General features: G+C 41.0%; 1 protein-coding gene across 1 annotated transcript; it reads left to right on the plus strand.

The window, feature by feature from the left end:
* The first annotated feature begins 596 nt into the window (after window positions 1-596).
* LOC135462988 (intermembrane lipid transfer protein VPS13C-like) lies at window positions 597-22498 on the plus strand. The gene is made up of 14 exons (XM_064740313.1): window positions 597-845; window positions 1342-1459; window positions 2011-2143; window positions 4614-4637; window positions 7635-7721; window positions 8985-9068; window positions 10301-10457; window positions 11998-12045; window positions 15055-15143; window positions 17074-17311; window positions 18933-19049; window positions 19790-19893; window positions 20137-20304; window positions 21980-22498. The coding sequence occupies exons 1-14, from the start codon at window positions 758-760 to the stop codon at window positions 22496-22498; spliced, it is 1974 nt and encodes a 657-aa protein (XP_064596383.1). The 5' UTR covers window positions 597-757.
* Window positions 22499-24108: the final 1610 nt, after the last annotated feature.

Below are 24108 nucleotides of genomic sequence, written 5' to 3' on the forward strand. Positions count from 1 at the left end.
ATGCACACACACATACACACACACATGCACACACACACACACACACACACACAAATGCACGCGCACACACACACACACACACACAGACAAATGCACACACACACACATGCACACACACAAACACACACACACACACAAATGCGCGTGCACACATACATGCACACAAATGCACGCACACACACAGATGCGCGCACACACAAACATGCACACACATATGCACGCGCGCACACACATGCACACACACACACATGCACCACGCGCACGCACACACACACAAATGCGCGTGCACACACGCACACATGCACACACACATGCACACACACATGCACACAAATGCACGTGCACATGAACACAAATGCGCGCAGACACACACACATGCACAAACACACACACACACACACACAAATGCGCGTGCACACACACACACATGCACACAAATGCACGCGCACACACACATGCACATGAATGCACGCGCACACACATGCACATACACACAAATGCACGCGCTCACACACACATACACACACATACACGCGCACACACACAATTGGAACAAACTGTTCATTCATTTCTTCAGCATTCATTAAGATTGATGATTGGCTGTTAATTTTGTTACGAATCTTGGTATAAGTGTAAGCTGTTCCACCACATGTGCTGTTAATGCAGCTTTTGTTTTGGGTTGAGCAGAGCTGTTAGATGGTGGATCAGAAAGTGTCAGATTTTGCTGTTGTAGCTGAGTTTTGTGTCTGTTTGACAGATGGAGACGGTGGAGGAGGTCATGTTACGAGCCTATGACAAGTTTAACATCCAGCTACAGAGTATCCAGGTGCTCTATGCTACAGGAAGTACGTATCACACTGCCCTGTGTTGTCCAGATACGAAAGATATGTAACTCACTGTCCAGTTTTGTCATAGGGCCAACTGTGGAGCCTCTCACCTGTGTGGTCGCTGTGAGCTTAAGTCCAGCTGCTGCTGGCTTCATCTCCTATGCAAGAAAGCCTGCCTGAGACCTGCAGATGGTCTCCCTGGGTTTCCCTGGGCCAATCCATTTTTCCTTTCATTAAGATGTTGGTTGCCATCATATAAGTGAAATATTCTTGAGTACGGCATAAAACACCAATCAAATAAATAAATTTTGTCCTAACACAGTACATGTACTTGTGTGACATTTTATACACTGTTGAGATACATGTATGCTGATGTCCAACGGCAGTTTTTGCTCAGATTGTAATCACATGTGACCGTCACTATATCTACAATTATCATACACGTCTCTGGTTTTATTGGCTAAGATCTACAGTATGAGTGAAGTAAGTATCTGTGTTTCCATGGTATCCACAGATGAGGACTGGCGGAGTGCCAGGAGGATGGGGAACTCCAACATGCACGTGTTACGCCCCATCTCCATCCACCTGTGCCTGCAGAAGTGTATGTTTGACAAGGACCCACGTATGGCCAAGTAAGATAAATCTCACAGCGTTTGTCTTAAAATTTAGCGTACTCTTATTCCTCAACCTTTTTCCAAATAAAACAGCAACTTTCAGTGCAATTTATGTACATTTTTAGAATGATTTTGGAGACAGAATTACATTGGTTGAGTAGACCAGTTTCAAGGCTTCACAAAAATTGATACTTTTTTCAGTCTGCACAGAATATTCCAGCTCTCCTTAGTTCAGCTATAGCCTCAAGTCAGGATGTTCGTCAGATACCTGGGTTTTCTCTACCCTGTTCACCCGTAAACCTCAGTAACCTGGATAAAATGCTGATAGGTTCCAGAGTACAGCATTAACAGGAGTCAAATAAGTATTAGAATACTCTTCCGCAGTATTGACGGGATCCTGTTAGATGACATCACAAAGAACCAGACTTTAGTTCCCAGTTCGTGCGACAGTGCAGTTACTCGTATCCACTGGGACATGTGTTGACTGTGTTCTCAAGACAAAGGTATTAGAAGTCTCCTTCACTTAGTATCAGACTATCAATAATAACCTTTGAGTTGTGTGTTAACAGGATGAAGGTATCGGGAGAGTTGCCGTTGCTGAGTCTAGGACTGTCCGACTACAGACTGCAGCAGTTGATTGACCTGGGCATGAGTATTCCACTACCAGAACCACCGGACACCGACATGGAGGATATTTTCGCTGTAGGTATTTTTGGTGGATTTATAACTTTTATTTCATCACGTTGAACATGTGGAGGGATATAAACGTCCAATACAAATTTCATCACGTTGAACATGTGAAGGGATATAAACCTCCAATACAAATTTCATTACGATGGACATGTGAAGGGATATATTTAAAACGTCCAATACAGATTTCAGCACGTTTAACATGTGGAGAGATATATTTAACATGTGGAGAGATATAAACGTCCGATTGAATTTTAACAAATGCCATGGTGTCTGAGTGGTGCATGCAGTTGTATATGGCATGTTGGTGAAACGATTAGACAGTGGTAGAGTTGGGATAATCATGGGTAGAAATTGTGGTAGAGTTGGGATAATTATGGGTACAGAGTGTGGTAGAGTTGGGATAATTGTGGGTACAAAGTGTGCTAGGTGGGATAATCATGGTTACAAAGTGTGGCAGAGTTGTGATAATCATGGGTACAAAGTGTGGTAGGTGGGATAATCGTGGGTACAAAGTGTGGTAGGTGGGATAATCATGGGTACAAAGTGTGGTAGTTGGGATAATCATGGGTGCAGGGTGTGGTAGAGTTGGGATAATCCTGGGTACAAAATGTGGTAGAGTTGGAATAATCATGGGTACAAAGTGTGGTAGGTGGGATAATCGTGGGTACAAAGTGTGGTAGGTGGGATAATCATGGGTACAAAGTGTGGTAGTTGGGATAATCATGGGTGCAGAGTGTGGTAGAGTTGGGATAATCATGGGTACAAAGTGTGGTAGAGTTGGGATAATTGTGGGTACAAAGTGTGGTAGGTGGGATAATCATGGGTACAAAGTGTGGTAGGTGGGATAATCATGGCTACAAAGTGTGGTAGAGTTGGGATAATCATGGGTACAGAGTGTGGTAGAGTTGGGATAATCATGGGTGCAGAGAGTGGTAGAGTTGTGATAATCATAGGTACAAAGTGGTAGAGTTGGGATAATCATGGGTGCAGAGTGTGGTAGAGTTGGGATAATCATGGGTACAAAGTGTGGTAGAGTTGGGATAATCATGGGTACAAAGTGTGGTAGGGTTGGGATAATCATGGGTACAGAGTGTGGCAGAGTTGGGATAATCATGGGTACAAAGTGTGGTAGTTGGGATAATCATGGGTACAGAGTGTGGTAGAGTTGGGATAATCATGGGTACAAAGTGTGGTAGTTGGGATAATCGTGTGTACAAAGTGTGGTAGAGTTGGGATAATCATGGGTACAAAGTGTGGTAGAGTTGTTATAATCATGGGTACAAAGTGTGGTAGTTGGGATAATCATGGGTACAAAGTGTGGTAGAGTTGTTATAATCATGGGTACAAAGTGTGGTAGAGTTGGGATAATCATGGGTACAAAGTGTGGTAGAGTTGTTATAATCATGGGTACAGAGTGTGGTAGAGTTGGGATAATCATGGGTACAAAGTGTGGTAGTTGGGATAATCGTGTGTACAAAGTGTGGTAGAGTTGGGATAATCATGGTACAAAGTGTGGTAGAGTTGTTATAATCATGGGTACAAAGTGTGGTAGTTGGGATAATCATGGGTACAAAGTGTGGTAGAGTTGTTATAATCATGGGTACAAAGTGTGGTAGTTGGATAATCATGGGTACAAAGTGTGGTAGAGTTGTTATAATCATGGGTACAAAGTGTGGTAGTTGGGATAATCATGGGTACAAAGTGTGGTAGAGTTGTTATAATCATGGGTACAAAGTGTGGTAGTTGGGATAATCATGGGTACAGAGTGTGGTAGGTGGGATAATCATGGGTGCAGAGTGTGGTAGAGTTGGGATAACCATGGGTACAGAGTGTGGTAGAGTTGGGATAACCATGGGTGCAGAGTGTGGTAGGTGGGATAATCATGGTGCAGAGTGTGGTAGAGTTGGGATAACCATGGGTACAGAGTGATGAATGTAAGTACATGTACATGTATGGATGCCATGCCACTGTGATTCATGAGGTGCCACACCAGATCTGCCAGGCGGTTTCAGTTCATATCAGCCTGTTGGTTTCACACTGTAGTGGCTAGGTGACACCAGTCTGCCTGTACTGGCCGGGCGGTTTCACTCTATATTATCCGGGGGGTGGGGGGGGGGGACCTCCGTGGTCTAGTTGGTTAGCATGCTAGCGCAGCGTAATCACCATTGCGGTCGCTATGGGTTCAAGTTCAGCTCATGCTGGCTTCCTCTCCAGCTGTGGGAAGGTCTGTCAGCCACATCACTGTACAATATTGCCATGGGGACAAGTCTCCAATATGGTAAAGCAAGGAATATCGTAAAGGAAAAGCATCATTTTAATACCTTTATGTGCTTCTGAAAGTGCATTTTCACATAGAAAACCGTGTAAAAGGTGAAATACAATATTTTGAAAAACCCAATGCTTTTTTTCTAGGAAGCATGTGATGACAAAATCTTGTATATATATATATGTTACAAGGGGATTGTTTTACATATTTTAGCTCACCATCAGAAAGAAACCCAAGGTATTGTAATGGACAGTTGTCAAGGTGACGGTGCCAGTTTTCATGTTTGTTTCAGGGATTTGGTTTTATTTGGCTGTGGTTTGAGTTTTATCTTGATATTTGGTTAGGATTTGCAATGTTTGCACAGCTGTGACAGAGACGTCTGATACAGTAATTTAAATCACATGCGAGAGAAAAATTTATTATTTGATTGGTGTTTTACGATGTACTCAAGAATATTTCACTTATATGTATATATATTTACTCTATTTTCTGAGGGTGACAAATGATGAACATTTACTCTGTCAGTTACAAAAACCGGTTCTTCCCAGAGGCCCTCTGACAGGGTGTCAGTTACAAAAACTGTTCTTCCCAGAGGCCCTCTGACAGGGTGTCAGTTTCAAAAACTGTTCTTCCCAGAGGCCCTCTGACAGGGTGACAAAACAAACAAGTAAATATTAACAGTGACCAGACAAATAGTCTGCACACATAACGGTATCTAAAGTAGCCATACATTCAGTAATTATGCCATACAAAGCAATACAAAAAGAGGGATTGGTTGTGTGCATACATGTACATGTAAAGTGGGTTGGTTTTACTGTTGGTGATGTACCATTACTGCATAATGCATATATGACTGAAATACCTACATTTACATATAAAAAGGTTTGGTTTTACTGTTGGTGATGTACCATTACTGCATAATGCATATATGGCTGAAGTACCTACATTTACATATAAAAAGGTTTGGTTTTACTGTTGGTGATGTACCATTACTGCATAATGCATATATGACTGAAGTACCTACATTTACATGTAAAGTGGGTTGGTTTTACTGTTGGTGATGTACCATTACTGCATAATGCATATATGACTGAAGTACCTACATTTACATATAAAAAGGTTTGGTTTTACTGTTGCTGATGATACCTACATGTGCAGGTAGACACTCCATATTAAGTACACTGTATGGGACATCTCTGTTTATTAGGAATGTCTACCCATTGCGTTAAGATAAGGTTGTATGTTAATGTTTGGAACATGCCCACAGTGGTAAGTTGTTCAGATTGTTACAGCTCTTTCTTGATATTGTTTTTTATTATTTGATTTTGTTTGAGTTTTTATTACTTCTCACTTTTTTGTCAAAGGAGTGGAACGCTGAATACCATTCAATAATTAATGCTGATTTCTTAAAATTCTGTTTGAAAAAAAAAAACATGGGTATATGGGTTAAAGAAAAGCAAAGTAAATGCCGATTGCCTGACAGTGTATATACGATTGCTGTGGTTAAAGTTTGAAAAATGTATACTGCCTAAATATCAGTTTTAATAATGTGGACTAGAAGTTGTCTTCATGTGTGTTTCACATCAGTCAATCAGGGACGTTTCTGTGTCTGTGATTAAGGTTTTTTTAAACCTCTTATACATGTATACACAGGGTAAGATTTATAGTTAAAACAGCTCATGGCTGCTCATGGTGGTGTATTGTTGGAAGTCTTGCAAACCTTGTATTGTATGCCTCTGTCAGCAGCTATTCATGGATCATCCAGTAACTGTTCATTGATCAACTGGTCATGGATCAGCAAGTATTCATGGATCATCCAGTAACTATTCACTGATCAAATGACCATGGATCAGCAAGTGTTCATGGATCATCCAGTAACTATTCACTGATCAAATGGTCATGGATCAGCAAGTATTCATGGATCATCCAGTAACTATTCACTGATCAACTGGCCATGGATCAGCCAGTATTCATGGATCATCCAGTAACTGTTCACTGGTCAACTGGCCATGGATCAGCAAGTGTTCATGGATCATCCAGTAACTGTTCACTGATCAACTAGCCATGGATCAGCAAGTATTCATGGATCATCCAGTAACTATTCACTGATCAAATGGTCATGGATCAGCAAGTGTTCATGGATCATCCAGTAACTATTCACTGATCAAATGGCCATGGATCAGCAAGTATTCATGGATCATCCAGTAACTATTCACTGATCAAATGACCATGGATCAGCAAGTATTCATGGATCATCCAGTAACTATTCACTGATCAAATGACCATGGATCAGCAAGTGTTCATGGATCATCCAGTAACTGTTCACTGATCAACTGGCCATGGATCAGCAAGTATTCATGGATCATCCAGTAACTATTCACTGATCAAATGGGCATGGATCAGCAAGTGTTCATGGATCATCCAGTAACTATTCACTGATCAAATGGTCATGGATCAGCAAGTATTCATGGATCATTCAGTAACTATTCACTGATCAAATGGCCATGGATCAGCAAGTATTCATGGATCATCCAGTAACTATTCACTGATCAAATGACCATGGATCAGCAAGTATTCATGGATCATCCAGTAACTATTCACTGATCAAATGGTCATGGATCAGCAAGTGTTCATGGATCATCCAGTAACTATTCACTGATCAAATGGTCATGGATCAGCAAGTATTCATGGATCATTCAGTAACTATTCACTGATCAAATGGCCATGGATCAGCAAGTATTCATGGATCATCCAGTAACTATTCACTGATCAAATGGTCATGGATCAGCAAGTATTCATGGATCATCCAGTAACTATTCACTGATCAAATGGTCATGGATCAGCAAGTATTCGTGGATCATTAACTTTTCAATGATAAGCAGTTATTCACTGATCAACAGCTATTCATGGATCAGTAAATATTTACTGCTCAGTAACAGTTCATTAATGAGCTACTATTCCTGGGTCAGCATCTGTTCGTCTGCAGCTATCCGTGTGCCAGGAATTATTTACTAATCAGTGTAGAACTAGCCATTTATCAGCAACTTGAGTCGGAACACATTGTGGTTCACCTGTACCTGTAAGTTGTATAATCACATGCTACCTTTGTCAGTAAAGGAGTCCAGCATTCCAGGTAACCATGTTGTTAGCTGTCTGTTTCATCTGGCCTTGTTACCCATAGTTCTTCTGCACACGTTTTACATGTTTTATGAGCTTGGTATATCCATGTTGCAGGGCCCCAGCACTTTGCCCTCCGCCGCAGAGCCTGATGTTTCACCCAACAGCCTGAAGAAAGTCGTGAATCCTCCTCCAGGAGGAACTGTGAGTAAATTACAAGGAGTGACAAAATAAAAGCTTTCAGTGGAATTTATGCCCATTTGTAATTTGATTCTGAGGTCAAAACTGTATTGGTTGGATTGGCCAATTTCAGGGCTTTGCAAAAAGTATAATTTCTAGCAATTCTACAAAGACTAATGCCTTCGGAATATACTTTAATAAACACTTTGCAAACTTTGCGAAAAGAATGAAATATTAAAGTAGAAGAAAATAATAGTGTTGAATTGAGTTATTGTGACATCAGTGCCAGGCAGAAAAATATCATTGTAAACAGACCACAGCAGCTACAGTACCTTTAGGTTGGTTGAAGCCATGCCTTTAGGCTGGTTGAAGCCATGCCTTTAGGCTGGTTGAAGCCGTGCCTTTAGACTGGTTGAAGCCGTGCACAATACCTACTTTGGAGGAAATGATTAAAATAGGGTTTGTACAGGGCCCAGGAAACCTTTAATAGCTTGGAAAATGCAAGCAACTTTTGCAGACCTTGAGAAAAAGGGTGCCTTTTGTGGTTGGGCCTTGAAATGTCTTGCAGTTGAGAGCCTGTTTGTGGGCTGTTGCAGTTGAGATCCTGTTTATGGGCTGTTGCAGTTTAGAGCCTGTTTGTGGGCTGTTGCAGTTGAGAGCCTGTTTGTGGGCTGTTGCAGTTGAGAGCCTGTTTGTTGGCTCTTGCAGTTGAGAGGCTGTTCGTGGGCTGTTCTACAAACAGACCACAGAACCAACTGACCTTAGACTGTATGCACATGTAGTATGCAATCACCCAGGAGCCTTTCACCGATGCGGTCGCTGTGAGTTCCAGTCCAGGTCATGCTGGCTTCCTCTCCAGCCATACATGGGAAGGTCTGACAGCAACCTGCGGATGGTTGTGAGTTTCCCTCAGGCTCTATCCAGTTTCCTCCCACCATAATGTTGGCTGCCTTTGTATGAGTGAAATATTCTGGAGCAAAACAGCGCAAAACAGCGCAAAACATCAACCAAATAAATACATTCCATATGCTGACTTTGTTTTGAAGTAATTTGTGTTCCAGCATCTTGGAAATTGCGTGATATACCTTCTGTGAGAAATGTTCATTTAATAAGATCATTAGTTCATGTCCTCAAATCTTGTATAGCTGTAGAATATTTATAAAAAGCCTGAAAAGTGTGAATTTTGGGTCCGGAAATGCTCTGGAAATTTTGAAATCATTAAGGCCTATTGACACGGCTAAATAAGACTGTTAATTGATCATTAACATGTGCTTACTTTGTCCCCAGGGAAAGTCGTCCTCACTACAGAGAGCCACCTCACAGGAGTACGTCAATGCCACAGACATGGAGCTGAACTTTGAGATTAAAAAGGTAACATATACTGCGGCCTGTTTTTCACATACCTGTGCAGTTATGGCTCGTCCAAAACTTGAAGTCTGCTTCTCACATTTACTGTTGTGAGATTTTAATTTGTACAAGAATGTGCAGGATGATTAACTTATTGGTGCCTTTCCTCAAAGCTCAGAATTACTATGGTAGGTGAGTCTCCCCCATTCTTGGATTTCTTCATTCTGTCCTAACTGTGTTTCCCTCGTGTTTCTTCAGATTTATTCAATGTTATCCTGTATTTCCCTGTGTGTTTTTTTAGGGGTTTCTTCCATTGCCTTGTGGGTTACTACCATACATCTGGGTTTTCCCTCATGTTTCTCTAGGTTTCCTCTCCCATGATGTCCTGGGTTTCCTCTTATGCTCTTTCAAATTTTTCTCCTTGCTATCATGAGTTTCCCCTATGTTCTTTTGTGTTTCCTCTATCCACATGACCCTGGATTTGCTCTATGTTCTTCTGAGTTGTCCAAATGCTCCCTCCATGCTATCACGGGTTGCCTAATGCTGATTTCCTCTGCATTCTTCTTGGTTTTCCTTATGCTCTTTTTTGTTTCCCTCCAAGCTGTGATGGTATTACCTCATGGCAATTTCTTTTTGGTTTTCCCCATGTTTTTGTGGGATTCCTTAGATGCCATCACAGGTTTCCCCATATTGTTATTGGCTTCCCCAGATGTGCCATAAGTTCCACCATGCTTTTATTGGTTTCCCTAGATGCTATCATAAGTTTCCCATGTGTTTATTGGCTTCGCTAGAAGGTATCGTAAGTTTCCCCATGTTTTTATTGCCTTCCACAGTTGCTATCGTAAGTTTCTCCATGTGTTTATTGGCTTTCCCAGAAACTGTCATAGGTTTCCCTATGTTTTCATTGGCTTTCTAGCATCTATCATAAATTTCCCCATGTTTTTATTGGCTTCTCTAGATGCTATCATAAGCTTCCCCACGTTTTCATTGATACTATCATAAGTTTCCCCACGTTTTCATTGGCTTCCCTAGATGCTATCATAAGTTTCCCCATGCTTTTATTGGCTTCCATAAATGCTATCTTAAGTTTCCCCACGTTTTCATTGGCTTCCCTAGATGCTATCTTAAATTTCCCCACATTTTCATTGGCTTCCCTAGATGCTATCATAAGTTTCCTTGTGTTTTTGGACTTTCCTGCATGCACACAATCGCCTGGAATTCCGTATTGAATATTCATAAGCTGTTTGTACTGGCAGGTGGAGATAACTCTGTCACAGCGAATCAACAAGCAGGAAGTGCCAATGGTGAGGCTCCTGGTTGAGCGGCTCGGCACCACGATGAAGATGCGAACGTTTGACATGAGCGTGGAGGCATATCTGGGCGGGATCTACTTACAGCATCTCAAGTTGAAAGGTCAGTGGGTGTCGCTTTGTACTGTCTATGCAGACTTCTATAGTCACTACATTAATTTTGTAAATTGTATTTCGGTACAGTTGTCTATACTTTCAAAATCAGGGACCACTTTTGCTCTACGTGTCTTTCTCATACCGTAATCCCGATAATGTTTCGAATAATTTCTTTTCGGAAATCACCTGCTAATTTATAACCCAGTATTAAAGGGCTGTACTATTTGCAGCTAAGTGAAAAGTTTTGAAAGGTGAAGTTTTTGAATTTTTTTTAGATTTGGGGTTCTGTTGCATTAATGTGTTATAAACTAGATAGCAACACTGACGTAAAACAATTCACAAGAAAATGGTTTCATAAAATTTCTGTGAAAGTGGCTCCAGATGGGTGTTTCTCTTGTGTAGGTCAGTACTACCTACACTGTCTTTTCCCGTAATCTTTATTGGCATGTCTTTTCCGGTTGTCTTTATTGGCATGTTTCTTCTGATATCTCAGCTTCTCATAAAGGCAAAGAAGGCTTTAAATTTAAGTCATACACATCCTAATACATACTGCTGAAAATACTTCATGTTGTCATTTTCTTGAAGTAAAAAAATACCTGTGCCATATTTAAAACAGGAAAAGAAGTTATGAAAGTGTGGTAAGAAAAGAAGTTATGAAAGTGTGGTAAATTATGGTCTTTTTCCAATAGATTATTTTCTTTCATTGTCATATGACTGAAAAATTGTAAAGTACGATGTTAAACCCCAAGCATTCATTCATGCATTCATTCATTCAAAGTTTTCTTTGCCTTCATTTATGACAGCTACTGTATAGTTGTTTGTTATTGATTTAGAGTAGTGTCCGTGAAATAATGAAACTTTTTGCTCTATTGTATTGCCATGTATAAGCACTGCTACATTTAAGTTATATGTGTATGCATGGTTGTTTTCTTGTTAAACTTTTTCTTTAAATTTATGTTCAAGCCATCAGTGGAGTCAGAATTTACAACTGTGAAAAACTTTGTATGAGTGTGTATTCTTCTTTTAATTTGCAGATATTTGGATTGAAAAAAAATGTGATGTTGTTTGATGTACTGAACTGTAATTTGATGAATAAAACGAAAAGAATTAGTACTGATCAACCTCATACACCTAGAAGACATGTGGTTAAGTGCATGTGTCCTGTGTGGTTACACAGATACAAGTGCATGTGTCCTGTGTGGTTACACATATACAAGTGCATGTGTCCTGTGTGGTTACACATACACAAGTGCATGTGTCCTGTGTGGTTACACATACACAAGTGCATATGTCCTGTGTGGTTACACATACACAAGTGCATGTGTCCTGTGTGGTTACACATGCACATGTATATGCCCAAACCAATGATGGCTGAACTGAAAATTACTTGTATACGATCGTTGCTGTTGTATTCTTCCTCTAATCATTGTTCTTCTTTTTTGACTTTCCATGTATACATTTGCATGTTGACATTTGACCTTGTCATTTGTATGTGTGACCTTTCTGTGGTCGTGACATCTGTGATATTTGCCTGTTTGTGCGACCAGACTCGGATCAACTTCGCGATCAGCTGATCAACAACAAACTTCTCACAGGTATAAACAATTTGTGCTGAATTGATTAACCTTACTTAGGTGGTGCTTGTTAGAATCTCTTCTTCTTGCATTAAATTATTCTCTCCATGATATGGCTACATTTAATACGGCCAAATTGGTCATTCATTCTTAGCGTTAAATGAAATAACGCTAAATGAAATTAACTATGAATACAGTAATAATCACAATTCATGATTTTGTAGCAAATGCTCATCTGGGATCAAATTGATCAATGATAATATGAAACGTATCTTACTGGCTCATTCAACTTTAGCATTGGCCTTGTCGTGAACCAGCATTTCTTGGCGGTCTTGAAACCAGCTTATCCTTTTGAAGCTTCAAGTCAGAAGGCTTGTCAGGTACATGTACTTGGCATAGGGCAGTGGTTTCCTCGGGGTGTTCGGACTTCCTCCATACACCGGACATCAGTCATGCACAGTATTGGGAAGGCCTGCCAGTAACCTGCTGATGGTCATGGGTTTCCCATGGGGTTTGCGCGATTTTCTCCCACCATAATGCTGGCCGCCATCATATAAGTGAAATACTCTTTAGTATGACGTAACACCAACTACATATATCAAATAAATTGAGAAATCTTGCCGCTGTCAAATGGCAATTGCCCAGTGAGGCTGTAGGTTCAAATCCAGTTCTCATTTGATTGGTGGTGACTTGATTAATCAGATAAGGAAAAATAAACATACCACTTCAAACTGTCAACCGATTGGTTTTTACTTGAACAGATTTCAGCATTTTATGTTTTCCACAGTGTCATATTGACCCTAAAAGACATAACTATTCCCCACTTTTTGATAGCTTATCAGAAGTCAGGTATGACTTGAATGATGTCTTTGGAGATTTGAGTACATTTTGATCTGAAGTATTTTTTCCCTGTCTTTTATCTCTTGGCATTTCACCCATCGTTTTTGATAGTTTTCACCATTCTGTCTGGGAGGTCTTTTCCCTTTGGTCCAGTGCAGGTGAAGGCTTTATTTCCAAGTTGGCTCATCTTTTATTTGTTTGTACATTGTGTAATTCCACGTCCTCTATCTTGCTTTCTAGGGGGTTTCAGTTTCACCTTAGCTCCTCTGTTATCTGTGTGTACATTGTGTAGTTCCACCTCCTCTATCTCCCTTTCTTGGGGGTTTCAGTTTCACCTTAACTCCTCTTTTATCTGTTTGTACATCGTGTAATTCCACGTCCTCTATCTTGCTTTCTAGGGGGTTTCAGTTTCACCTTAGCTCCTCTGTTATCTGTTTGTACATTGTGTAATTCCACCTCCTCTATCTCCCTTTCTTGGGGGTTTCAGTTTCACCTTAGCTCCTCTTTTATCTGTTTGTACATCGTGTAATTCCACGTCCTCTATCTCCCTTTCTTGGGGGTTTCAGTTTCACCTTAACTCCTCTTTTATCTGTTTGTACATTGTGTAATTCCACCTCCTCTGTCTCCCTTTCTTGGGGGTTTCAGTTTCATCTTAGCTCCTCTGTTATCTGTTTGTACATTGTGTAATTCCACCTCCTCTATCTCCCTTTCTTGAGGGTTTCAGTTTCACCTTAGCTCCTCTTTTATCTATTTGTACATCGTGTAATTCCACGTCCTCTATCTCCCTTTCTTGGGGGTTTCAGTTTTACTTTAGCTCCTCTTTTATCTGTGAATCATATACATGCTTTCTCCTCTGTTTTTTTGAAAACATCAGTTTCACTCTAATAGGTTCTTCTTTGGTATATTGTGTGTAACACCTCCCACGACTCCCCGTCACATCCCCCTCCCTTTATATTGTTTGCAGGATTCAGTTTCCCCTTTTTAAATGCAATGACCATGATGTCTCTTCAAGGGCCATATCCAGAGCCATTTTTGGGCTCACAAACTGTTGGGCGTCCAAACTAAGCAAGCTGTATTAAAACTAACAGTGAAATCAGACCAAAGTACATGTATGACGATGTACGAAGAAAAAGTATTGGTACAAATTTCTTTCATGCACAGACTTAAAAGCATTTTGAGTTGCATTTTACAAAATTTATGCACAGTCACAATGTCACTTGCCTCCCCTTCATATATTTAAGGTTTAGTTACACTTTAGATGTGTTATATTTTTTGTAGAACATATGCCTTCCCCCACCCACATAACATCTCCACATTTCACCCCCCCCCCCCATCCTCACCCAAGCCACATCCCCAGCAGCCCCGCCTCCCATCCACCACCCAATACCTTATGTGGCTAGCCTCTCCTGGGATGGACCAGCTCCTCAGTTATGTGTGTGTGGGGTAACATTTTGGTTTAACTGTCACACCTGTATAAATCTTCTCAGGGAACACTTTCTTTAATATTTAAAAAAACTTCCGTATTGAGGAAACATTGATGTTTTTTTAAAATTTAACCCTATCAGGAAAAAAGACAAGTGTTGTGGAGCTAAGGGTTTTTGTTCATCAACACAGTGAAAATGTCGGAAAAATTTTTAAGAATCTATGAAAATAATTCTTTTTGAATGGAGAAAATGAGTTTACTGAATATAGCTTATATGACGAAAATTTTATGCAGTTCACTGAAATATCTCTTTCTCAGGCCTGCGGATCAAAAACTGTCTTTTGTACGCCATACAGCTATTTTAATTTAACATTGTTGATTAATTGATTGTGGAAAATGTATTATCGAAGTACATCCTGCCCGTTCTAGATGGTATAAATTACAAACATTATGTTGATGTCTTTGTTTAAGATTTCATGTAACATTTTAATATGTTTTTTCTCAAGCTCTGTATTAAAGTAGTTGTGTACATCACACAAACAACAATTACGTGTACTTCCTCTGAGTCAGCCGTATATGGTTTCAGTAATAATGACGTTCTCGGCTAAGAGGGTCGAAAGCTTGTGAAAACTTTTACATTTACCTGGTGATTCCTTGACTTCTTCGTTCTTAATAAGTCCGTGAGATAGTGTAACCTTACCCTTGGAAAATGTCTTTTATGAGAAAGATTCATAGTTCTTTTTTGTTTTTTCGTTTTTTGTTTCCAGTCACTGATGAAGGCCCCATCATTAATATTATCAACACTCCTGCTCACAAAGACCCCAAGTTCAAACTTCTGACTGTCAGCTATCTAAAGGTATGATCATGATGTGTTTGGATTGTGATGTGTTTAAATTGTGATGTGTTTAAAACATTACATGTATACGCGAGACCTTTGGTTGATTGGCCTATTAACCCTAACTCCTCAACTTTTTTGCACATCAGAGCAACTTTCAGTGCAATTTATGCACTTTTTTTGTTTCATTTTGGAGGCAGAACTGCACTAGTTGGATTGGCCAGTTTCAGGTTTTCGAAAAAAAATGCAATTTTATCAGTTTACACAGAAGAATGTCTTCAGAATATGGTTGAGGTCTGGCAACAATTTGCGGATGGTCGTGCCTTTACTCAGGGCTCTGCTTGGTTTCCTCCCATTATAATGTTGGTTGCTAACATATAAGTGAAATATTCCAGAGTATGGCATAAAAAAGGAATTAAATAAAATAAATAAACAGACTGTGCTTGAATAAACGCCTTGTAAACATGTGAAAAAGTTGAAGAATTACAGTAGACCAGAACTTTCAGCTGTTTCGAGGTATAAATAATGTATGTATAGTAGTCAGGTTAGGTTCTTGTGTGTTTAAGCTTTGGTAAAACCTAGTCAGGTTAGGATCTGGTGTGTTTTGGCTGTGGTAAAACCCCCCTAGGTTAGGTTCTGGTGTGTTTAGGCTTTGGTAAAACCCCCCTAGGTTAGGTTCTGGTGTGTTTAGGCTTTGGTAAAACCCCCCTAGGTTAGGTTCTGGTGTGTTTAGGCTTTGGTAAAACCTTGCCAGGTTAGGTTCTGGTGTGTTTAGGCTTTGGTAAAACCCCCCTAGGTTAGGTTCTGGTGTGTTTAGGCTTTGGTAAAACCTTGCCAGGTTAGGTTCTGGTGTGTTTAAGCTTTGGTAAAACCTCGTCAGGTTAGGTTCTGGTGTGTTTAGGCTTTGCTAAAACCTCGCCATGTTAGGTTCTGGTGTGTTTAGGCTTATGTAAAGCCTCGCCAGGTTAGGTTCTGGTGTGTTTAGGCTTAGGTAAAACCTCCTGAGGTTAGGTACTGGTGAGTTTAGGCTTTGGTTAAACCTTGTCAGGTTAGGTTCTGGTGTGTTTGGGCTTAGGTAAAACCTCCCTAGGTTAGGTACTGGTGAGTTTAGGCTTTGGTAAAACCTAGTCAGGTTAGGTTCTGGTGTGTTTAAGCTTTGGTAAAACCTAGTCAGGTTAGGTTCTGGTGTGTTTGAGCTTTGGTAAAACCTAGTCAGGTTAGGTTCTGGTGTGTTTGAGCTTTGGTAAAACCTAGTCAGGTTAGGTTCTGGTGTGTTTGAGCTTTGGTAAAACCTAGTCAGGTTAGGTTCTGGTGTGTTTAGGCTTTGGTAAAACCTTGTCAGGTTAGGTTCTGGTGTGTTTGAGCTTTGGTAAAACCTAGTCAGGTTAGGTTCTGGTGTGTTTGAGCTTTGGTAAAACCTCGCTAAGTTAGGTTCTGGTGTGTTTAGGCTTTGGTACAACCTTGTCAGCATCATAGTTGAGTTGCCCAAACTGCACACCTGTAATTTCAGACTAAAACCTTTTCTGAGATCATTAGAACTCTCAGTCTGGCAAAAAGTGCAATTTAAACATGAGCAAATTTTGAGGTCATTTACTGTAAATGTGAACCATGACCCAGGGGAATGGAAAGAAGTTAGAAGCTTCATTGACCCAGTGACCAGTTCTACAAATTCCGACTGACATAAAAAAAATGTAACCTGTCATCATGTTGCATAGTTTAAATATTAACACAGTTGTATAAAGATAGCATGGATCAGCATGTCAAAATTTTTCTTTGTAGGGACCCAAAAATACACAGGTAACTCTGAAATTGTATTTAATATTTTCTCTCACATATTTGTCGTAAGGAATGGCTTGTTGGATTTGGCGTCAGACCGTTAAACCCTAGATTATCATGAGGTGGATTAAAACCAGACTCAACTGATTTTACCTGACACCTGTTTTGTAACCAGGCTAATGGAGACGGCCCTGAGTTCTCAACAACATACGGCAACACGGAGCAGAGCATCAATGTTCACTTCTCTGCCCTTGAGGTTCTTCTCCACTTGGGGGCGCTGCTAGGCCTAATGGAGTTCGCTCAGAGTCTTCAGCCCAACATCCCGCCTTCGACTGTGAAGGAGGTGAAGACTACAGAGAAAGACGAGGCCGGAAAAGAGAAGGATGGCACTGTGGATAAACCCAAGCGGAAACGTAAGATTGTTGAGTGTGATTGTGGTAAACCCAGGCAGAAATGTACGATTGTTGAGTGTGATTGTGGTAGACCCAGGCAGAAACGTAAGATTGCAGAGTGTGAATGTGGTAAACCCAGGCAGAAATGTACGATAGTTGAGTGTGAATGTGATAAACCCAAGCGGAAACGTAAGATTGTTGAGTGTGAATGTGGTAAACCCAGGCAGAACTGTAAGATTGTTGAGTGTGAATGTGGTAAATGCAAGCAGAAATGTACGATTGTTGAGTGTGAATGTGGTAAATGCAAGCAGAAATGTAAGATTGTTGAGTGTGAATGTGGTAAACCCTGGCAGAACTGTAAGATTGTTGAGTGTGAATGTGGTAAACCCAGGCAGAAATGTACCATTGTTGAGTGTGAATGTGGTAAATGCAAGCAGAAATGCACAATTGTTGAGTGTGAATGTGGTAAACCCAGGCAGAAACATAAGATTGTTGAGTGTGAATGTGGTAAATGCAAGCAGAAATGTACGATTGTGGAGTGCGAATGTGGTAAACCCAGGCAGAAATGTAAGATTGTGGAGTGTAAATGTGGTAATCCCAGGCAAAAAAATGTAAGATTGTGGAGTGTAAATGTGGTAAACCCAGGCAGAAATGTAAGATTGTGGAATGCGAATGTGGTAAACCCAGGCAGAAACATAAGATTGTGGAGTGTAAATGTGGTAAGCCCATGCAGAAACGTACGAATGTTGAGTGTGAATGTGGTAAACCCAAGCAAAACATTGGCAAATTGAATATGAGAAAGTCAAGAAAAAACAAAAATCTGTCGGTAGGTGAGTACCAGTGTCAGTGTAATGTACTTGTGAAGGAAAGTGTAAATGGAAAAAACCAGAATGAATGAATGAATGATTATGGCTTAACGCCACATCGGCAATATTTCAGCCATATCGTGGAAAAACCAGATGATGCATGAATAATTAAATAAACCATACTGGAGATTTTTGGCAAAAGATTGAGCAATGCAAATCCATTGTAATTTTTGCTGTTGTTTTAGAAAACACCAGATAATTACCACTCCCGAAATAGCAGCCTCATCTGGGCTCATGTTACTGTTATAAAGTCGGATTGATTTAATTCGGTCAATTTATAATGCAGTTCTCTTTATAAATTTTTCAAATTTTACCATCACGTGAACACTATAAATAACACAGATGTGAGTCTGATATTTACTGAAGGGCAATAATTTGAATTTTATTTTTAATAGAGAAAATTTAATTTAATCAGCAAATTCAGGTTGTTGCCATAAATCATACATGTAGGTATACATGTAGCAATATAACAATTTCCCAGATTTAACTCAGCCTGCCTTTGTCTAGTTTGCTTACTCTTTTGTATTGGGTCCTCAGAGGCCGTAAGGGCTAGCACGCCAGAACGGTGCAATGACCCGGATCCTCCCACCAATGCGGTCGCTGTGAGTTCAAGTCCAGCTCTTGCTGGATTCCTCTCCAGCTGTGTGTGGGGAAAGTCTGTCGGATTTTCACCCACCATAATGCTGGCTGTTGTGGTGTAAGTGAAATACTCTTGAGTACGGCATGAAAGAATAATCAAATAAATAAATAAATCTTTTGCATTATCTGACCTACAGGTAAAGTGAAGCCTAAGGACCCCAAGATCATAGACATCAAGGTCAAGGCCAACCTGGACTCATTCGGGGTCGCTATCTGCACTGCCGACAAACTCATCACAGATGTGAAGATCAAAGGTACATCACTCTGTCCCCTATATCAGCCACATTGTGAATTGCAGTTTTCCATCAGTTGGGTTCTTTTTTGGGGTGAAATAAGGTGCATTTCATGTTTGTGTTGTAATACTTATCTCTTTCATTGATCCATTGTTGTCTCTGTGAGTGGTTTACTCAAGCCTGAGTGCTTTCCCCCAGCCTCATTCATATCAGTGAAAATTGATCAGAAAGGATGTTTCTGAAATCATCAAGGCCACGGGTGAAATGTAATTGTCCCTCCTCCGGTGGTTTATGGTTTCCTTCACCTAAAAAACTAACGACTTTGGCAGAAGTGAAAAATTCTAGAGTGTGATGTACAGGTAAAAATTCTATAGTGTGTCATACAGGTAAAATTTCTGTGACGTACAGGTAAAAATTCTATAGTGTGACTTACAGGTAAAATTCTATAGCTTGACGTACAGGTAAAAATTCTGTAGTGTGACATACAGGCGAAACTTCTGTAGTGTGATGTACAGGTAAAAATGCTAAATTGTGGTGTACAGGTAAAAATTCTATAGTGTGTCATACAGGTAAAATTTCTGTGATGTACAGGTAAAAATTCTATAGTGTGACGTACAGGTAAAAATTCTATAGTGTGTCATACAGGTAAAATTTCTGTGATGTACAGGTAAAAATTCTATAGTGTGACGTACATGTGCATATAGAACAGCAATCAAATCGATCGTGACTAATAATGTACATGGATGTGTTTCTCTCTTTAGGTATTGAGTCCACTGTAGCTGTCCAACAGGCGAAGACTACGGTTGCCGCAGTGATAAGGGACATGATAGTGTTTGACCCCAGTCCTAAGTCACTTTACCCTCAGGTAAGGGGATTTACTTGTTTTATGGTGTGGCATGATTGTTGTGTTACTAAACTGTCTATAGAAGGATATCTGCAGAGATCACAATATCTCATGCTTATTCACTATGAAACGAACATGTGTATCGAGGAATTCAACTGAAATTCAGTATCAGAAAGTTGTCCAAACAGCTCAGTCACACAATCTGCCGTTATTCTCTGAATGCCTTGTTTTTTGTTGTGATAAAGCACTGTTTTTCATTGTCAGATCCTGTCAATAGAAGGCTCAGAAGTCCTGAAGGCAGATATTGTGGCGTACAACGGCGGCACGGAGGGCGAGAAGTTTGCTGACATGAACTGCGTGGACACGAGCGTGGCCGTGAAGATCGGATGTATGAAGATCACTTTCCTGAACAAGTTCGTCACCGATCTTCTGGTAAGATTCAAAAATTCCGTTTGCAGAGATGGAAATTTCACTCATTAGTTGCTTTTTGAGCATAAATTAGTCTGTTCAGGTAGCTGAAGTGAGAAGTAATGATTGGGGATATTTGTGAACTTGAATCGTTGCTTTGGCCTTTGTTCTCTGGGATGAAACGTCCAATGTCCACTCTTCCACAGTATCCACTTGAATCGTTGCTTTGGCCTTTGTTCTCTGGGATGAAACGTCCAATGTCCACTCTTCCACAATATCCACTTGAATCGTTGCTTTGGCCTTTGTTCTGTGGGATGAAACGTCCAATGTCCACTCTTCCGCAGTATCCACTCGAATCGTTACCTTGGCCTTTGTTCTCTGGGATGGAACGTCCAATGTCCACTCTTCCACAGTATCCACTTGAATCGTTGCTTTGGCCTTTGTTCTGTGGGATGGAACGTCCAATGTCCACTCTTCCACAGTATCCACTTGAATCGTTGCTTTGGCCTTTGTTCTCTGGGATGGAACGTCCAATGTCCACTCTTCCACACTATCCACTTGAATCGTTGCTTTGGCCTTTGTTCTCTGGGATGAAACGTCCAATGTCCACTCTTCCACGGTATCCACTTGAATCGTTGCTTTGGCCTTTGTTCTGTGGGATGGAACGTCCAATGTCCACTCTTCCACAGTATCCACTTGAATCGTTGCTTTGGCCTTTGTTCTGTGGGATGGAACGTCCAATGTCCACTCTTCCACAGTATCCACTTGAATCGTTGCTTTGGCCTTTGTTCTCTGGGATGAAACGTCCAATGTCCACTCTTCCACAGTATCCACTTGAATCGTTGCCTTGGCCTTTGTTCTCTGGGATGAAACGTCCAATGTCCACTCTTCCACAGTATCCACTTGAATCGTTGCCTTGGCCTTTGTTCTCTGGGATGAAACGTCCAATGTCCACTCTTCCACAGTATCCACTTGAATTGTTTTACTTCTATTTATTACATTATGTATTTGACAAATAGACAATGGCTTCTAGGTGTACTTGTTTCTGTGTTTAAATAACCGATACCTTGACACAGAGGTCGCAGATTAACATAATCCAAACTGACCACTGAAAATGACCATTTTATACGACAACCAATTTGACGTGGGACGGCACCTGGATGCACAGCAAGTTTCCACCTCCAGTACCAGAACATCTTTCTGCGATGACTATAGCTTTGAGACTGTGTTTCTGATTTGTATGTAAGGGACCAGGACATAGTCACTGACAATAAGGTCGACCCGCTTCTTTGTAAATCTATTTCATTTCCAGATGGATGGATGAATGACGTGCTGCGTCAGTGTTAGTCAGAAATTTTGAATGAAGACGCCAAGAGATTGCTGGCTTCTGATTGAACCTTTCACCTTTGTTGGTTTTTCTGTCGAGTTTAAATAATTTCTTATCTGGCAAATCTAAGTTATCATCAAAACTATCATTTCAAGGTCTTTATGAGCTCCTGGAAAAGCATTTTTAGGCCCAAAGGTTCAACTTTTGGGTGAAAACTGGTAAATATCCCAAGGATTCTGGATACTGTGAATTGGGGTCTGGAAAAAGATCGGAATTTGAAACCGTTAAGGTGTTTGAATTTCTGTATAGGTGTCAAATTCCTGGGTAAAGTGTTTAAGGCTAGTCAAATAAAATCACTAACTATGTTTGCAGGCTTACATGGACCACTTCCAAACAGCCAAGGACGCGCTGAAGGAAGCGGGTGAAACAATGGCTGAGAAGTCACTGGAACAGGCTCAGAACATTCAGGCCACAGCGGCGCGAATCCTCCTGGACATCCAGATGAAAGCGCCGCTCATCGTCGTCCCCCAGTCCTCCACATCATCCAACGTGCTCTGCGTCGACCTGGGAATGCTGACACTGGGCAATGAGTTTCAAATGGCAAAGGCAAAGGCATCCGATGGAAGTCCGGCGGTGATGGATCAGATGAAGATAGAGCTGACGTCGCTGAAACTTTCCAGGTACTGGACATTTTTTATCCAGTTATTGCTGCCAATTGCTGACAATACAGAATATTCTAATGCCTTACCTTTCAGAGCCAAGAGTTCTGTTATTTGTTGTTCTTTTCTCGCCTTGCTGATGACATTTTTGGACAAACTGGAGAAATGTATACCTGTCATTTATTGCTTGATACAGTTGTTAGTCTTAGACCTGAGTCATTGCATGGGATAAGTTATTCCTTTGTTATCAGGCCTATAAAATCTTGGGTCTGACAGCAACCTGTGGATGGTCATGGGTTTCCTTCGACGTTTGTAATCAGGCCTGTAAAATCCTGGGTCTGACAGCAACCTGCGGATGGTCGTGAGTTTCCCCCAGGGTTTGCAATCAGGCCTATAAAATCCTGGGTCTGACAGCAACCTGCAGATGGTCGTGGGTTTCCCCCTGGCTGTGTAATTAGGTGTGTAAAATCCTGGGTCTGATAGCACCCTGCAGATGGTTGTGGGTTTCCCACGGGATCTGTATTCAGGCCTGTAAAATCCTGGGTCTGATAGCACCCTGCAGATGGTCGTGAGTTTCCCCCAGGGTTTGCAATCAAGCCTATAAAATCCTGGGTCTGACAGCAACCTGCGGATGGTTGTGGGTTTCCCCCGGGTTGTGTAATTAGGTGTGTAAAATCCTGGGTCTGAGAGCAACCTGACTTGTTCACTTTAATAGGGAAGTTGGGAAGAACCATTTTTACTTTCAGTGACCTTGGCTGTTGTTATTTTTTTCAAGGTCATTGAAGTGGCACCTTGACCAATTTCAGTCATGTCCTATGGCATGCATTTGATCATGTAGTAGAATGTTATTGTTGTTCATTCACCTTGACCTTGTTTTTGAGGTGGTGTTTCTCCATGAACCTCTCAACACACTGCACTTAGCTCTTGAGTCTCCATGAACCTCTCAACACACTGCCCTTAGCTCTTGAGTCTCCATGAAGCTGCAAACACACTGCACTTAGCTCTTGTGCCTCCATGAACCTGTAAACAGACTACATTTAGCTCTTGAGTCTCTGTAATTCTGTAAACACACTGCACTTAGCTCTTGTGCCTCCATGAACCTGCAAACACACTACACTTAGCTCTTGTGCCTTCATGAACCTGCAAACACACTACACTTAGCTCTTGTGCCTTCATGAACCTGCAAACACACTGCACTTAGCTCTTGTGCCTTCATGAACCTGTAAACACACTGCACTTAGCTCTTGTGCCTCCATGAACCTGCAAACACACTACACTTAGCTCTTGTGCCTTCATGAACCTGCAAACACACTGCACTTAGCTCTTGTGCCTTCATGAACCTGCAAACACACTGCACTTAGCTCTTGTGCCTCCATGAACCTGCAAACACACTGCACTTAGCTCTTGTGCCTTCATGAACCTGCAAACACACTACACTTAGCTCTTGTGCCTTCATGAACCTACAAACACACTGCACTTAGCTCTTGTGCCTTCATGAACCTGCAAACACACTGCACTTAGCTCTTGTGCCTCCATGAACCTGCAAACACACTGCACTTAGCTCTTGTGCCTCCATGAACCTGTAAACAGACTACACTTAGCTCTTGAGCTCTATTGTAACTATGCCTATGGCTGAGGGGTATTAGCGCAGTACAGGGTATTTGACATCCCAGATATTCTGACCAAATTCGTGTTGCTTTTGGGGGTATAATGGGGATGTGTGTCCCTTGACCACCAAGGTATTCTGACCAAATTCGTGTTACTTTAGATGGTATAATGAGGATGTGTGTCCCTTGACCACCAAGGTATTCTGACCAAATTCGTGTTACTTTAGATGGTATA

Source organism: Liolophura sinensis, chromosome 2 (genome assembly GCF_032854445.1).
Source record: "Liolophura sinensis isolate JHLJ2023 chromosome 2, CUHK_Ljap_v2, whole genome shotgun sequence".
Classification (NCBI taxonomy): domain Eukaryota; kingdom Metazoa; phylum Mollusca; class Polyplacophora; order Chitonida; family Chitonidae; genus Liolophura; species Liolophura sinensis.

What these genes read in the sequence shown, in the direction of transcription:
- LOC135462988 (XM_064740313.1), top strand. Translation starts at nt 758, where the DNA reads ATGGAGACGGTGGAGGAGGTCATGTTACGAGCCTATGACAAGTTTAAC. An exon ending in TGAACTTTGAGATTAAAAAG is followed by an intron (nt 9,069 to 10,300) that starts GTAACATATACT and finishes TTGTACTGGCAG; the next exon opens with GTGGAGATAACTCTGTCACA. An exon ending in CAACAACAAACTTCTCACAG is followed by an intron (nt 12,046 to 15,054) that starts GTATAAACAATT and finishes TTTTGTTTCCAG; the next exon opens with TCACTGATGAAGGCCCCATC.